At 40.8% G+C, this 17,910-nt stretch overlaps 1 protein-coding gene across 2 annotated transcripts in view; it reads right to left on the bottom strand.

The window, feature by feature from the left end:
- Positions 1-17,910, bottom strand: part of ST13 (ST13 Hsp70 interacting protein) — a gene marked incomplete at its 3' end in the record, with an annotated part of 45,586 nt that overhangs the window by 13,072 nt on the left and 14,604 nt on the right. For both annotated transcript variants that reach the window (XM_080705286.1, XM_080705287.1), the window contains exons 4-7: positions 15,250-15,320; positions 8,058-8,124; positions 3,905-3,989; positions 3,664-3,774 (exon numbers count right to left, since the gene is read on the bottom strand). In XM_080705286.1, the coding sequence (XP_080561412.1) occupies positions 3,664-3,774; positions 3,905-3,989; positions 8,058-8,124; positions 15,250-15,320 (334 nt within the window). The remainder of the gene's footprint in view (positions 1-3,663; positions 3,775-3,904; positions 3,990-8,057; positions 8,125-15,249; positions 15,321-17,910) is intronic.

Raw genomic sequence — 17,910 nt, 5'->3', positions numbered from 1 at the left:
TAAGTAAATAAATAAATAATTTTTAAAAATAGGGCTGGGGGGTGTAGCTCAGAGGTAAAATGCCCCTGGATTCCATTTCTAGAACTGCAAAAAAGGGCTGAGATGTAGCTCGGAAGTAATGTGCTCCTTGGTTCAGTCCCCACTGCCACACACACACAAAAAGGATTGTAATAGAAGAGCCCTAAGAGTTAAATATTAATAATATGTAATTTTCATCAACCAATTAAATGCCATGTTTATATCATGTTGCTTAACTCTAAAACCTTCAGGAGTTTAAATTTCCTCTATGGCAACTGCAAAATTGGCCCCATAGTCAATCTCCAGCAGGGCAACAAAACAAAACAAAACAAAACAACAAAAAACAGGGCTGGGGATACAGCTCAATGGTAAAACTCTTGCCTGCATGTGGGAAGATCTGGGTTCAATCCCTAGGGTCACAAATAAGTAAATTAAATAAATGAAATCAGGAAAGATGAAAAGAAGCAGACCTTAACTCTGAAGTTAACCATGAAGACGGGCGTGGTGGTGCACGCTTGTAATCCCTGGGCTTGGGAGGTGGAGACAGGAGGATCGCGCAGGTTCAAAGCCAGCCTTGCTGGCTTAGAAGACCCTGTTTCCAAATTTTAAAAAAAATGTAAAAAATAGGTCTGGGAGTGTAACCCGGAGAGAGAAGGGTTTCCAGGAACCCCAGTACCCCCCCACACACACAAAAGTTAACCATGCATTATACTCACAACTACAAACAGAAAAGAAATTCAAGTAATTTCTTTTGTGTGTGTTTGTGGTACTAGGGATTGAACCCAGGGGCATTTTACCTCCAAGGTATACCATCAGCTAGATTTTTATGCTTTATTTTGGGGTTTTTGTTATTGTTTTGGTGGTACTGAAGATTGAACCCAGAGGCATTCTACCCTCAGCACTATTAATTATTCTTTATTTTTGAAACAGGGTCTCACTGAGTTGCAAAGGGCCTCACTAAGTAGCTAAGGCTCCTTCTGTCTCAGCCTCCCAAATGCTGGGATTACAAGCATGTGCCACCACACCCAGCTTTTTATTCTTTATCTTAGAACAGGATCGCACTAAATTGCAGAGGGTCTCACCAAGTAGCTGAGGCTGTCCTGGAGCCCAAATTCTCCTGTCTCAGCCTCCCAAGAATTGGGATTACAAGCGTGCACCACCACACCCGGCTTTCAAACAATTTAATGGTTATTTTGACTACATATTTTAAGTGGGACACATATATATTTTTGAGGGTGGGGGATGGAACAAACCCAGGGGCATTTGACCTCCAAGCTACACCCCCTGCCCTATTTTTTATTCTTTATTTCGAAGCAGTTATGGAGAGCCTAAGTAGCTCAGGCTATACGCAAACCGCAATCTTCCTGTCTCAGCCTCCTGAATGCTGGGATTACAAGTGAGCGCTATAACACCCAACTTATGGAATATATCATTTTTAATACATAATTATGAAATAATTTTATTTATATTGTACACTTACACCAATATATGTATTATTAGGAACAAAGATTTTGAGTGTAGAAAATGTAAAACACACACAACAACAAAAAAACTAGAAAAAAAGTTAAAATTTAACTGGACACAGCATAAACTCAATTTCATGAGTTTTTTTTCCATTAAAATGATTTTCAATGTTTTATTTTCTGAGCTCTATTAGTTAAAATGAAATGAGATGTGTATGCTGGCTGAGACAGGAGGATCACAGGTTCTAGGAGAGCCTCAGCTATTTAGTGAGACACTCTGCAACTTAGTGAGATCCCGTTTCAAACTTAAAAAGTAGGCTGCTCCTGAGTTAAATCTTAAGGAATCGCCCCCCCCCAAAACAAAGTAATGGCAACCAGAAGCAAGAAATACCTTCTACTGTACAAATCATTAATTTACACTAAAAGGAACAGTGATTTCTTGGACAAATGATTTATTCTAAGACTGCAACACGCAAAGTGTAAGATGAGCCCATAACATCTTATGCCAGAAATCCAAAAAATGTATGAAGAGTACTGGGACTTCAACAGGAACTACTAGAGCTGGGCATGTTGGCGCACACTTGTAATCCCAGTATTTCAGAGGCGGAGACAGAAGGATTGCAGGTTCGCAGCCAGCCTCAGCTACTTTTCCAAACACAAGTAATATTAATAGGATTTTTTCAGCTTTTCTTATTATGTATTCATTAATATTTATTTATTGTGGTAATGGGCACGGGACTCGGGAGCATTCTACCTCCAAGCTATACACTGAGCCCTATTTTAGTCCTTTTTTTTGGGGGGGGAGTACTGGGGTTCCTAAAAGCCCTTTTACCTCTGGGCTACATTCCCTGACCTTTTTTTTTTTGGGGGGGGGGGGACAGGGTCTCTTAAGCCAACAAGACTGGCTTCAAACCTGCGGATCCTCCTGTCTCTGCCTCCCAAGCAGGAGGATTACAAGTGTGCGTCACCACGCCCTTCTAGTCTTTATTTTGAAAGAGTCTCACTAAGTTGTGGAGGGGCTAACTAAAGTAGCTAAGGCTATGGCCATGAAACTGTGATCCTCCTGTCTCAGCCTCCCAAGTACTGGAATTAGAAGCATGCAGCACCACAGGGCTTGGCCGGGGTGTGGTGGCGCACACTTGTAATCCCTGCCCTTGGGAGACTGAGACAGGAGGATCACACAGGTTTGAAGCCAGCCTCAGCTACTTAGTGAGACCCTGTTTCCAAATAAAACATAAAACAGGTCTGGGAGTATAGCCAGTAGGTTGAAATCCTATGGGTTCCACCCCCAGTACCACAAAAAATAAAATAAAATAAAATAACTACATTAAGTCACCCATTACAGTTCTGTCAAGAACATCCCTCCTCATCTGCATCCACACACAGGGTGTAGCACTTTCCAACACATGGAAGATGCCCATGCCACTGGCTATCTCTTCCCCCAGACACAAATACTCATCTGTATAAAATTAGGTTTTAACACCAAAAATTATTATTAATCTGGATATTTTCCTGATTTTGTCAAGGCAATTAATGAGTAAAGTAGTTTCAGGACAGTGTATTCCTTCTGTAATATATGTCTGCACAATGTTACAGTTACAGACTGAAAAAAATTTGTGAATGATATGTGTATATGATACTAGGGAGTGAACACAGGGGCATTCTGCCTCTAAGCTGCACTCCCAACCCCATTTATTTTATTTAAGACAGGGTCTCACTAAGTTACAGAAGGCCTTTCTGAGCTGCTCAGGCCGGCTGCAAACTGTGATCCTCCAGTCCCAGCCTCACGTGTTGCAGGTGTGTGCCACCAAGTGCAGCCAAGGACACTAACTTAAGGCTATTCTCTCTTTACCTGTATTTCTTTTTTTGGGGGGGTGATACTGGGGTTCCTGGAAGCCCTTCTATTTCCGGGCTACACTCCCAGGCCTATTTTTTTTTTAAAAAGGGTCTCTTAAACCAGATCCTCCTATCTCCGCCTCCCAAATGCTACAAGTGTGCGCCACCACGCCCAGCTCTTTACCTGTAATTTTGTGGAGGGGAAAAAATCCTTATGTATGGTTAAAGAAATAATTGCAAACAGTGGCTTTCTTTGGAAATAGTAAAATAAAAATTTAGATAAAGCATATTAAAATACCAGATTTAAACTTAAGGAGTTCTGAAAGTAATGAATCATATAATTTACCTATGTGCTTTCCCTCGCCACTTGTAAGGCTGAGCTGAATCAGGATTTATGTCAATGGCTCTGTCACAATCTCGAATGGCAGCATTTGGCTTCTGTAGTTTGATGAAGACACTAAAAAATAAGAGTGATATGTTAAGAACATTCATTTGAAACAAAAAGACCTCTGGGATTATCACAGAAACTATTCTACTTGAACAACTGAGCAAAAGCGATGCACCAGGGTGCTCTCCTACAGTCTCACCTGGCTCTCTTGGCATAGAGAATAGCCAAGCGAGGGTTCAGCTTGATGGCATCTGTGAACAAGTCAATGGCTTTCTGTAGTTCACCTAAATTGAAATAAAAGTTCAGAAGTATTCAGAGGACAAAATTATTGATAAAATATTTTGATCCTTATCCAATTAAGTCTTTTTTATGTATGTGGGACTGGGAATTGAAACCGGGGTCAGTTTATTCCTGAGCTACATCCCTATCCCTATTTTGGGTGGGGAAAACAGGGTCTCACAAAGTTGCTGAGGGCCCTGCAAAGTTGCTAAGGCTGGCCACAAACTTGCAATCATCCTTTCCAAATATGAGGATTGCAGGTCTGCACCACCATGCTTGGCTCCCAATAAGCCTTATAACATTCAGTAAAAAGACTAGTGTTGAGGAAGGGGTTTACAGCTCAGTAGTAGAGGACTTCCCTACCAAGTATGAGACCTTGTGTTTGATTGCCAGATCCACAATAAATAAATGAATACACAGACAAATACTAGTGTCTAAATTGTATACAGAACTGGCTCTTTGTCTTTATGCATGAAGTCCAAATACATGTAAGCACTGTGAAAGCATCTAATTAAACACAACATTGTGACACATCAGTTATTAAGACGTTTTAAAGAATGGTTACATACCCAAATGACTTGTTTTTATGAATCAAACATTATATCAAATATTATATTTAATACCATCTGCACTCTCCCATTGACAGGATTTTCTGAAAAAGCCCTCAAATGAAGGGAGTAAAACAAGACCGTATGAATGTTACTACATAAAAAGTTAAGGGTCAGTTGGGTGCAGTAGCACACACCTGTAATTTCAGTACATGGGAGGCTGAGACAGGAGTACTGTAGGTTGGAGGACAGCAAGTAGTGAGACTCTCATCAACCTAGCAAGACCCTATTTAAAAATAAAAATAAAATAGGTCTGGGAGTCCAGCTTGGAGATAGATATAAGGTACCTAGGTTCAATCCTCAGTACCACACACTAAAGAGTTAAAGGCCGTCTCCTGTTTGGGGGCCCTTCAAATTTTGAAAGCTTCTTCTTTTTTTTTTTTTTTTTTTTGGGGGGGGGGGCAGGTCTGGGGATGGAACCCAGGGGAATTTGACCTCCAAGCTACATTCCCAGCCCTATTTTTTTTATTCTTTAGTTTGAAACAGGGTCTCATTAAGTTGCATAGGGCCTCACTAAGTAGCTGAAGCTATCCGAGAACCCTGATTCTCTGGTGTCTACTTCCCAAATGCTGGGATTATAAGTGTGCACCACTACGCCCGGCTTGAAAGCTTCTTCTTAGCAGATAAACATAAACACCATGATGCCCGCAGGAAAGCAGAAATGGAGTCAGATAAGGACCTGTCCAGGCACCATGACAAACTGAGACTAAATGAATCCTGCATTTTTTAATCAATGAGGAAGGGATGGTTGGCTGGATAATAGCACACTATCTTCTCCAGTAGAATAATAAATTTAAGTACCCTTCAATTTTTCCACCATTTCAGAATCACTCCCTACTTTTCACCCTGCACAAAAGTGAATTCAGGATGGATCAAAGACCTACCAATTAAATCAGAAACTTTGCAATTATGAGAATAAAGCAAAGGACCACTCTCCAACATACAAGCACTCATAGACACTTTCTCAACAAGATGCTCAAAACTCAGGAAATAAAATCGAGAGTCAATAAATGAGATGCCATGAAATTAAAAAGCATGTGGGGAGCAAAGGATACAATCAACAATCTGAAAAGAGAGCCTACGGACTAGGAATAAATCTTTGCCAGCTACTCTTCTCATAGAATACTAATGTCCAAAACATAAAGAACCAAAACAACAAAACAAAACAAAACAAAAAAAAAACAATTAGCGCTAGGCATGGTGGTACACACTTGTAATCCCTGTGCTTGGGAGGCTGAGACTGGAGGATCACGCTGGTTCGAAGCCAGCCTTGCTGGCTTAAGAGACCCTGTTTCCAAATAAAAATATAAAAACAGGTCTGGGAGTGTAACCCAGAGGTAGAAGGGATTCCAGGAACCCCAGTACCACTAAAAAAAATAATAATAAAAAAATGGGCTGCCGGGCGTGGTGATGCACCCTTGTAATCCCAGCGCTTGGAAGGCTGAGACAAGAGGATCACACAGGTTGGAAGTCAGCCTCAGCTACTTAGTGAGGCTCTCAGCAACTTAGTGAGATCCTGTTTCCAAATAAAGTATAAAATAAGTCTAGGAGTATAACCCAGAGGTAGAAAAGCCCCTGGGTTCCACTTCCAGTACCATAAAAAAAAAAAAAGGCTACTATAGGGGACTGAGAGAGGAGAATCACGGTTCACCGACAGCCTCAGCTACTTAGTGAGGCCCTCTGCAACTCAGTGAGACCCTGTTTCAAGATAGAGAATTAAAAATAGAGCTGAGGGCTGGGCGTGGTGGCACAAGCTTGTAATCCCCGCGTTTGGGAGGCAGAGGCAGGAGGATCGTGCTGGTTCGAAGACAGCCGCGCATGCTGGCTTAGGAGACCCTGTTTCCAAATAAAAATATAAAAATAGGTCTGGGAGTGTAGCCCGGAGGTAGAAGGGCTTCCAGGAACCCCAGTACCACCAAAATAAATAAATAAATACACTTTAAAAAATACAAATAGTCAACAAATATATGAAAAAATGTTCAACATAATCAACAATCTGGGAATTGCAAATCAAAACCATGCTGAGATTCTATCTAATTAGAATAGTGATCATTGAAGAGTACAAAAAATAATAAATGCTGGCAAGGATGTGGGGAAATAAGAATTCTTCTACATTGTCGTGGGATTGTATATTAATATAACCACTATGGAGACCTGTATGGAGGTTCCTCAAATGATCAGGAATGGAACCACCATATGACCCAGCTATACCACTCCTAAGTTTCCTTTCAAAGGAATGATATTAGGATACTATAGTGATAAATGTATACCTATGCTTATAGCAGCACAATTCACAAAGCCAAATTATGAAACCTAAGCATCCATAAACAGATGCATGGATAATAAATGTGTATATACACAAAATGGAATTTTCCTCAGCCACAGAGAACAAGATTATGTACAACTGGAAAGAACCAGAGAATATTAAACAAAGTGAGATCTGCCAGATTCAGAAAGTTATAGGTTCTGTGTTTTCACTCATATGTAGAAACAAGCAAAAGGACATCAGTTAAATGAGAACAACAAACAGAATAGTGGAAGGCATTGGAAGAGGAAGTTGGCAAGGAAAAACAAGGGCTGGGAAGAAAACAATTAAAGTAGGGTGATATCCACACAAGGTTTCACTACCAGTCTCATTAACATGTGAAATGAAGAAGTGGTGTGGGAGGGCATGCAAAGGGAAATAATTTAAGTGATGTGTGCATGTATGTTTGAATCACTTTCAGTCATACTGTGATGCAATTACATTGCATCAATTAAAGTATTAAAAAGATATTTAGCTGGGCATGGTGGCGCACACTTGTAATCCCCCGCGCTTGGGAGGCTGAAACAGAAGGATCACAGAGGTTCGAAGCCAGGCTCAACTATTTAGTGAGGATCTCACCAATTTAGTGAGACCCTATTTCCAAATAAAGTATAAAATAGGAGCCAGACGTGGTGGCACATGCTTGTAATCCCAGCATTCGGGAGACTGAGACAGGAGGATCCCAGTTCGCAGCCAGCCTCAGCTACTTAGTGAGGCCCTCTGCAACTCAGTGAGACCCTGTTTCAAAATAAAGAATAAAAAATAGGGCTGGCGCTGGGCGTGGTGGCGCACGCTTATAATCCTGGTGCTTGGGAGGTGGAGACAGGAGGATCACGCAGGTTTAAAGCCAGCCACACTGGCTTAAGAGACCCCGTTTCCAAATAAAAAGTATAAAATAGGTCTGGGAGTGTAGCCCAGAGGTAGAAGGGTTTCCAGGAACCCCAGTACCAGCAAAAAAAAAAAGGGCTGGGAGTATAGCTCAGAGGTAGAATGACCCCGGGTTCCATCCCCAGTACCGCAAATAAATAAGTAAATAAATAAATAAATAAAGTTTCCACCCGCACTACCAAACACACATACACAAAAGGTATTTTAAAAAATCACTGCAGTAGAGAATATTCACACAAATAGTTCAGTAAGGAGAAAAAAATACTACTCACCATCATTTAGGGCGTCAATGGCAGCCCCTTTCTTTTCATTTGCTTGATCCATCATCTCCTCCGTTATCTGAGAAGTAGTAGAGAAAGCAAGAAAAGGAAGCATTTTGAACCATGTTAGAGATGAGGCAGTTATAAACCAATTTTCATTTTTCTTTTTTAGGCTCCAAAAGAGCAAAGAGGATAACTGACTGATTAGGGAGAAATATGGAATAAGATTTAGATTTTAATACTAAACAAATTTCACTCCCTACACTCTTTCCTAAACATGAAACCTGCTTTGCTCTATCCCAATCAGAGCATGTTGTTCTGATTTAGTTTCACCACCTCCTTCATAGGTACACATAAATTCTAAAGTCAATCTCCTCACAAAGGGTATAAATAAGTTCTTCTTTTGAAGCTTTAATCCTGAGGAGAGATCTTATTATTTTATGCCCATAAAAATGTATTGAACAGAGCAGGATGTGGTGGCACACGCTTGTAATCCCGGCATTTGGGAGGCTGAAACAGGAATATCGTGGTTTGTGAACAACAGCCTTCGCTACTTAGAGACCCTGTTTCAAAATAAATAATAAAAAAGAGGGCTGAGGGTATAGCTTGGAGGTAGAATGTTCAGGTTTCAACCAAGTACTGAGAGAAAAAAAAAAGTATTGAACCGCTGGGTATGGTGACACATGCTTGTAATCCCAGCATTTGGGAGGCTGAGACAGGAGGATTATGGTTCGCAGACAGCCTCAGCCTACTTAGCCTACTTAGTACGGCCCTTTGCAACTCAGTGAGACCCTGTTTTCAAAATAAAGAATAAAAAATAGGGCTGGGGATGTAGCTCAGTGGTAGAATGCCCCTGGGTTCCATCCCCAGTACCGCAAAAAAAAAAAAAATTAATTAAAAAAAAAAAATATATATATATAAAGGGCTTGGGTGTAGCTCTGAAGTAGAACAGATGGTAGTTCAATCCCCAGGACTAGGGAAAAAAACAGAAACAAAACAAAAACAAAAACAAAAAAACAATAAGCCGGTGTGGTGACACAGGCTTATAATCCCCACCCTTGGGAGGCTGAGACAGGAGGATTGGGATGGTTTGAAGCTAGCTTCAGCTGGCTTAAGAGACCCTGTTTCCAAATAAAAAATATAAAATAGGTCTGGGAGGTAGAAGGCCCCTGGGTTCCATCCCCAGTACCACCAAAAAACAAAACAAAACAAAAACAACAAAAAAAAAACAAACCAAAACAAAAAAAACACAGTAACTCGAAGTACCAGCAACTTCATTAAAAAGAAGAAAAAAAAAAAGATTTGGAAAGAGGTAGGAGTGGTGACACATGCCTGTAATCCCAGAATTTGGGAGGCTGCAGAAAGAGGATCACAGATCACAGGTTCCATGCCAGCCTCAGCAACTTACCAAGATTTTATTTCAAAATATAGAAAAAGTGTGGTGGCACACGCTTGTAATCTCGGCATTTGGGAGGGTGAGACACAAGGGGGGGAGGGTTCTACTTAGTGAGGCCCTTTGCAACTAAGTGAGACCTTGTTTCAAAATAAAGAATAAAAAATAGGGCGGAGGTATAGCTTAAAGGTAAAATGCCCAGGGTTCCATTACTAATAACACACACACACACACACACACACACACACACACACACACACACACACACACGAGTGTGATGGGATACACTTATAATCCTAGTACTTGGGAGGCTGAGACAGGAAGATCACAATTTCAAGATCAGCCTCAGCACACAGTAAGACATTCCTTAACCTAGTGAGACCTTGTTTCAAAACAAAAAAATAAAGAGCCAGGAATGGTGGCACACGCTTGTAATTCCAGTACTTGGAAGGCTGAGACAGGAGGATTGCGCAGGCTCAAAGCCAGCCTCAGCTACTTGGTGAGGGTCTCAGCAACTTAGCGAGACCCTGTTTCCAAATAAAAATAGGTCTTGGAGTGTACCCTGGAGGTAGAAAGCCCCTGGGTTCTACCCCTGTACCACCACCAAAAAAAAATAAAAAATAAAAAATAGGGCTGGGGGAACAGCTCAGAAGTAGAATGTCCCCAGTTTCCATCCCAGTACCACCACACACACACACACACACACACACACACACACACACACACACACACACACACACAAAAAAAAAAAAAAAAAAAGTAAAAAGGGCTGGGGGTATAGCAGAGGCAGTATGCCCCTAGAACTAAAAATAGAACCACTTTACCAGATAGTAAGACATTCTATACAGTGTCAGAGTGACTTTAAAAATAAACCTTAAAAAAATACTTGTTTATGGCAATGTGGTATACATAATTTCCTAAATAAGCCTTAAAGAACCCAACCTATCTTTGACCTAAGAAGGTAGAAATTTTTCTTTTCTTTTTTTGCTGTACTAGGGATGGAACCCAGGGGCATTCTACCTCCAAGCTACACCCCCAGCCCTATTTTTAGTCTTTATTTGGAAACAGGGTCTAACCGAGTTGAAAAGGGTCTCACTAAGTAGTTGAGGCCGTCCTCGAACCGTGATCCACCTGTCTCAGCCTCCCAAATGCTGGGATTACAAGCGTGCACCACCACGCCGAGCTTAAGAAGGTAGAAATCTTCAAAGATCAAGAACAAATGAGGAAGTCGGGCATGGTGGCGCACACTTGTAATCTGCACTTGGGAAGCTGAGACAGGAGGATCACACAGGTTCGAAGCCAGCCTCAGCTACTTAGTGAGACCCTGTTTCCAAATAAAGTATAAAATAGGTCTGGGAGTATAGCTCGGAGGTAGAAAGTCCCTGGGTTCCAACCCCAGTACCACCAAAATAAATAAATAAATAAATAAATAAATAAATAAATAAATAAATAAATGAGGAGCCGGGCGTGGTGGTGCACACTTGCAATCCCAGCATTCGGGAGGCTGAGACCAGAGGATTGTGATTTGCGGACAGCCTCAGCTACTTCGTGAGGCCCTCCACAACTTAGTGAGACCGTGTTTCAAATTAAAGAATAAAATAAAGGGCAGGGGGGTAAAGCTCAGAAGTCAAATACCACTGGGTTCCATCTCTAGACCCGCCAAAAAAAAAAAGAATAAATGAGGGCTGAACTTCAGAGGGAGTTAAGTGCTCTCTCAGCTCTCACCTTTGTGGCAGGTGTCAAAGGGATCGTGCAACTTTGTTTTTGAATGTAATACAGGACACACCAGACACAAGTATGTAGATCCAGAGGACAAGAATGAATGTCATCTAACCAGATACTATCAAAAATAAATTTGGATTAATAATGCCGGGTGTGGTGGCGCACGCTTGTAATCCCAGCATTCAGGAGGCTGAGACTGGAGGATCGCGGTTCGCGGACAGCCTTGGCGACTTAGTGAGGCCCTTGCAACTCAGTGAGACCCGGTTTCAAAATAAAGAATAAAAAAAAAAAAAAATAGGGCAGGGGGTGTAGCTCAGAGGTTGAATGCCCCTGGGTTCCATTCCCAGACCCGCAAAAAAGAAAAAAAAATAAAATTTGGACTAATAATGCTTGCACAGGGAATAATACTAAACTAATTAACCTGTCCCACAAAGGGACAGTCAAATAGAGTTAAAAAAAAAAAAAGAAAACTCAACTCTCCTGAAAAGACAAAAACATGACCCAGCCTTTCATTAGGGATCCTACAACACCTGTGTAGTTAAGACAAAAAACAAAACCAAAAACATTCTGTGAGTTTAAAATGATCACTGAGTTGGCTCAGAACTTTGATAGAAGAGAACACATCTACCTAGACCTCAAATTTTTTCCATAAAGCTGGGTGTGGGGACTTCTGGGAAGATGGCGACGGAGAAAAGCAGGGCTTACAAGCCCCGCTAACAGCCAATCTTTATTACTACAAAATCAGCGCCTTTCAAAGTCAGAAAACACCATCAGCAGAGAAACAAAAAATGTAATTACAAGGGACAGAGAAAAAGAGGGCTGGAAAAATGGGACACCAGAAAGAAACCAGACTGCAGTGCTGCAGCCAGATCCGCGGTACGGAGCGGCGGGCGCCATCTTTCCTTGCAGCACCAGGCCCCAGAGAGGAGGAGGACTCAGAACGGAGCTCAGAGCCACAGAGGAGATACACTAGCCTCACGCCCGAGGACGCGGTAGCAGCGCCTTACTGCTGGTGGCAGCGGCGAGTTCACCGGATGGCACCAGACCAATGCACTCAACAGCCCACCAGGCTCCAGAGAGGAGCGGCGGACAGCAAGCCGAGGTGAGCCGCTGTGGAACAGCCGGGTGGGACAAAAACAAAGGGCCACAAAAACAAAGGGCCAAGTGACATTCAGAGGCAAACCAATTAGAATTACTCCAGACTTCCCAAACCAAGTCATGAGAGCCAGAAGAGCTTGGAGTAACATATTCCAAACTCTGAAAGAAAACAACTTCCAGCCAAAAATTTTCTACCCAGCAAAACTTTCTATCAAATTAGATGGGGAAATAAGAAGCTTCCATGACAAACAGAAACTGAAGGAATTTATGTCTTCAAAACCAGCGCTAGAGAAAATACTCAAAGAGATTAACTACAAAGAAGAAATAGGTAACACACCAGAACCAGAGAAACAAGAGTTTCCATCCAACAGACAACTAAGATTGGTTATCTTTGGAGATTCATTATTTATGTTAGTCTTTTACACATCTCTAAATTGTATTGTTTGCTTTTATTGTTGCTAATTTTTAGGATTTCTAGTTGGAATATTAATATACCTTCAGATATAGCATTTGGAAGTATTTTATCCCATTCTATCAGTAACTTTTAACTCTGTTTACATTCTTTGGATATACGATATTTTTTTAATTTTTAGGGAGTTTGTTTACCCTTTTGTTGCCTGTGCCATTGAAATCATATCCAAGAAATCACTGCCAATTTTCAATGTTGTGAGGTTTTATGACCCAGATTTTCTTCTAAAAGTTTATAGTCTTAAGATTTATATTTAGGTCTTTTATCTATTTTGAGTTAATATTTGTATATGGTGTTAGGTAAGGGTCCAATTTTATTCTTTTTCATGTAATTATTATTTTTCAACAATATTTAGTCAAAAGATTATTATTCCGCCACCAAATGTTTGTGGAAACCTTATCAAAAATAACTTGACAATATAGGGAAGAATTTAGCTCTAGGCTTTTATTTAACTCCAATGGTTTATATATCTGCCTTTATAACAGTACTACACTGTTTCAATTATTGTAGCTTTATAAGGTTTGAAATCAGAAAATATACATCTTCTAGCTTTGTTCTTTTTCGAGATCGTTTTGGGTATCTAGAGTCCATATTCCATATTAGGATAGATTTTTTTCTGAAAAATAAATAAATAAATGTATGGTAGTTTCACCTAAAAAAAAAAATTCTCTGGTAAGAAAGAAAGCAAAAAGAAATATTGAAATGTTATCTTTAAGTCATCAAAAGCTTGGTATCAGACAAATGAAACTGTTCTGTGAGATTATCTTTTTTTTTTTTTTTTTTTGTGGTACTGGGGTTCCTGGAAGCCCTTCTACCTCTGGGCTACACTCCCAGACCTATTTTTATATTTTTATTTAGAAACAGGGTCTCCTAAGCCAGCGCGTGCGGCTGGCTTCGAACCTGCGCGATCCTCCTGTCTCTGCCTCCCAAGCGCGGGGATTACAAGCGTGTGCCACCACGCCCGGCCGAGATTATCATTTTTAATTTTGGATAAATTGCTATAATACTAGATGTCAACCACTAAGCCAAGCATGGGAAGGAGGGATGGGAGGGAATGGGGTGGGAATCAGGTAGGGGCTAGTTGGGTGATGTGTGCATGTATGTCTACAAAAGTTTTTTTTTTTTTTTTATCCCTTTATGATGTATGAATACAGTGCACCAATAAAAAAAAAAGTAAAAAAAAAAAAAAAAAAGCTGGGTGTGGTACTGTGCACATAATTCCAGTACTTGAGAGGCTGAGATAGGAGGATTGTAGGTTTTTGAGGCTAACCTCAGGTACTTTGTGAGGCCCTCCTCAACTTAGTAAGACCCTGTTTCAAAACATTAATAAAATAAAATAGGGCCGGGGGCATAGCTCAGAGGTAGAATGTCCCTAGGCTCAAAATATTTTTCTACAGATAAAGTACCAAAGAACTTATTGTCAAAATAGTAATACCAGCAAAAGTACAACAAAGAAAGAGTCTAAGAAAAGAAAAGCCGCTGGGTGCCAGGGAGTATACCTTTAATCTCAACACTTGGGAGGCTAAGTCATGAGGATTGCAGGTTCAAGGCCAACCTCAGAAGCTTAGTGAGCTGTGCGGCGTGGTGCATGCTTGTAATCCTGTACTTGGGAGGCTATTTTAATACCACAAATATAATGCATATTCACTAATGTGCTATGACTCTTTGGAGCAACTGTAATCACTATAATCTCTAAAATTTTTTCCATCCTCCCTACCAAAACCAATTGCCCCACACCCAAAGGCCACTGGTGACAAAACCATTCTTGAAAATGATGCAGCATCCTCTAAGTACAATTCGACTTTGAGGTATGTACTTTAAGTGTACTCTACTATCTTTACAGAGTACTCAAACCAGATGAAAATTTAAAGAGCAGACAATAGATTTCAGAGACTTTTAATAAGAAGGTATGGTTAAAATATTATTTTAAGTAGTAAAATAAAATGCTGAGGCAGGCATGGTGGCATGTCTGTAATCCCAGTAATTTGGGAGGCTAAAAACAGAAGGATCACAGGTTGAAAGCAAGCCTCAGCAACTCAGTGAGACCCTCTTTCAAAACAGCTAAGAGGAGCCGGGCGTGGTGGCGCACACTTGTAATCCCCATGCTTGGGAGGCTGAGACAGGAGGATTGCGCAGGTTCGAAGCCAGCCTCAGCTACTTAGTGAGTCTCTCAGCAACTTAGTGAGACCCTGTTTCCAAATAAAATATAAAATAGGCCTGGCAGTGTAGCCTGGAGATAGAAGGCCCCGGGATTTCATCTGTAGCATGCACACACGTACACACACACACACACACACACACACACACACACACATGCTGAGAGGTAGAACACCCCTGGGTTAAATTCTCAGTACTAAAAAACCAAAACAAAAGAGAGAAAAATAAATAAAAATGCTTGGCTAAATGCCTTAAATCAAAGGAAGATTTAATATGTGCTTTTCTTGGCAGAGTCATGTCATACAATAATTCCAGTGGTGAAGTTCACATTCCTTACAAACAGAAAAATAAATCGTTGAACTTACCTCTACATCCTCATCTCCCATTTCTTGAGGGGCATCAGTATCTGGTTCAATTACACCTTCATTGTCAATTTCTGCCAAAGTTGAGAAATTGTCAATTTCTTCAAACTGTGAAGACTTGCATTATTACACAAGCAGTAGCCACTACCCACAAAAAATCTGTAGAAATTGATTAACTATGGCTAGTGTAACTGAGTTGAATTTTGATTTTGTGTGTGTATGTGTATATGGTACTGGGGATAGAATTCAGGGGCATTCTAACTCCAAGCTACGCCCCATCTCTACATTATTCTTTCTTTTCAAACAGGGTCTCACCGACTTTTAGTTTGAAACAGGTCTAAGATGATAGTGCCTTGCTAAATTGCTGAGGCTGACCTTAAACCTGCAATGAACTTTTTTTTTAGTGTGGGTCTGGGAATGGAACCCAGGGGCATTCAACCTCCAAGCTACACCCCCTGCCCTATTTTTTATTCTTTATTTTGAAACAAGGTTTCACTGAGTTGCAGAGGGCCTTTCTAAGTAGCTGAGGCTGTCTGCAAACCGCAATCCTGATTTCAGCCTCCCAAATGCTGGATTACAAGCGTGCACCACCACGCCCGGCTTGCAATACACTTCTTGCTTCAGCCTTCCAAGTACCAAGATCACAGGTGTGCACTACCACATTGTACTCAATTTGGTTAAAAAATTTACTCATGCATTTAAAACAGAATTAGTGAGATGGGCATGATGGCACATGCCTATAATCCCCATATTGGGAGGCTGAGACAAGAGGATCACAGGTTCACAGTTGGCCTCAGAAACAGTGAGGCCCTCTTACTGATAACCTGTTACAAAATTAAAAAAGGCCGAGGAATAGCTCAGAGGTAGAATTCCTCTGCATTCAAGCTCCAATAACCTGACACACACACCCCCACACACAACGGCATATATTAATAGTCTCAAAAGTACCTCTAAATTTAGGAAGAAATTTTGTTAATTTGTGGCTTTAAGAAGCCCCCCTCCCCCCCAAAAAAATAGCTAGGCATGGTGGCACATGCTTGTAATCCCAGGATTTGGAAGACTGATACAGGAGGATCACAGTTTGTGGACAGCCTTAGCTACTTGGTAAGGGAGGCCCTTCTGCAACTTAGTGAGACCCTGTTTCGAAATAAAGAATAAAAATAGGGCTGAGGGAGTAGCTCAAAGGTAGAATGCCCCTGGGTTCCATCCCCAGTACAAAAAAAAAAAAAAAAATCCAAAAAAACCCTCATGGTATAAATATTAGTTCTTTTAAATAGAAACCAGTTGTATCAACATAGATGCAAACAGTTAAAAAAAAAAATTTGTCTTGAAAAAATAATTTTTTTAATTTTTTATTTATTTTTTATTGGTGGTACTGGGGTTCCTGGAAACCCTTTAACATCCGGACTATACTCCCAGACCTATTTTATACTTTATGGAAACAGGGTCTCTTAAGCGGCTGGCTTCGAACCTGCGCCATCCTCCTGTCTCAGCCTCCCAAGTGCGGGGATTACAAGTGTGCGCTACCACGCCTGGCTATTTTTTTAAATTTATTTATTTTTTTAAGCTCCTGTATAGAACCCAGGGACTTTCTACCTCCGGGCTATACTCTATCTATCACTATCTATCACTCCAGCAAAAGTAGCTCCGGGCTATACTCTATCTATCACTATCTATCACTCCAGCAAAAGTAGCTCAGTTCAAAATAATTATTCACCCTTGAAATCCTGCCTAAAGACAGAGAGAAACCTTGTGTGTAACCTTAAAGAAACAACTTAGCTGCCCGAATACAATAGACCCAAAGAAAAAGACTGTTAACTTTTACCTCAGTGTGAGCACCCCAGGAGACAGAAAAAATGGCCGCATAATTAAAAATAAATATTACAAAATAAAGGACAGACATTCTAAATATATATATGTATGAAGGAAAAGAAATACCGTAAGAGTAAAAAAAGTATTTTTTGCATGAAAAAGAGCTTATCATAAGAAAGTCCCAACTGGGAAAGAAAGGAATTAGAAAGTTAGAAGCAGGTTGCAGAGAGTTTGTGACAGGGAAGTGGATTCTTTTAATAGGCTTGTTGTTTAAAGAAGAGTGCTCAGCAGTTAAGGAAATACATCTGACAATTAGAACTAAGAACCTTGTGGTGTTATTTGTGATATTTTTTCTACCAAACTGTGTTGTGAGTATGCTTAAGCTTTCAGATTTAAAAAGATGCCAACACTGAATCACCACATCTCCCCGCACTTGCTATATGAACTGAGCCCAAAAGATGAAAAGTTCCAGGAAAAGTTAAAGAAGATTCCCCTGAGAAGCTCCCAAGCCTTGACTATCCTGGGAGGCTGCCACCTGGAGCTGCTTATCTGCAAGACCTTGGAGAGAAACAGAAGTTAATTCTTCAAAGGCCAACAGCCAGCTGAAAGACCTCCCCCCTTTCTCTTAACTTTACTGGTGAAGTGTATAAATTTCTTGGGTTTTTTGTAATAAAGTGTCATTGGCTCAAGAAGCCTTTGTCCACCCCAGGTTCTTTTCCAAAGTGTCGTAACTAAAAACTTAAGGAATTCATAGAGGGGAAAAGAACCGCTGCAGATAAGGATCTGCAGAACGTCGCCTGCCTTTTGACCCATCTTTCTGAGGCCCCCGACAGCTAGTGGACTTGCCCCCCC

The sequence above is a fragment of the Muscardinus avellanarius genome (genome assembly GCF_963383645.1).
Source record: "Muscardinus avellanarius genome assembly, chromosome: 11".
Lineage (NCBI taxonomy): Eukaryota > Metazoa > Chordata > Mammalia > Rodentia > Gliridae > Muscardinus > Muscardinus avellanarius.
Note: the sequence above shows the minus strand (reverse complement) of the source record. Positions and strands in the feature narration are given on the sequence as shown.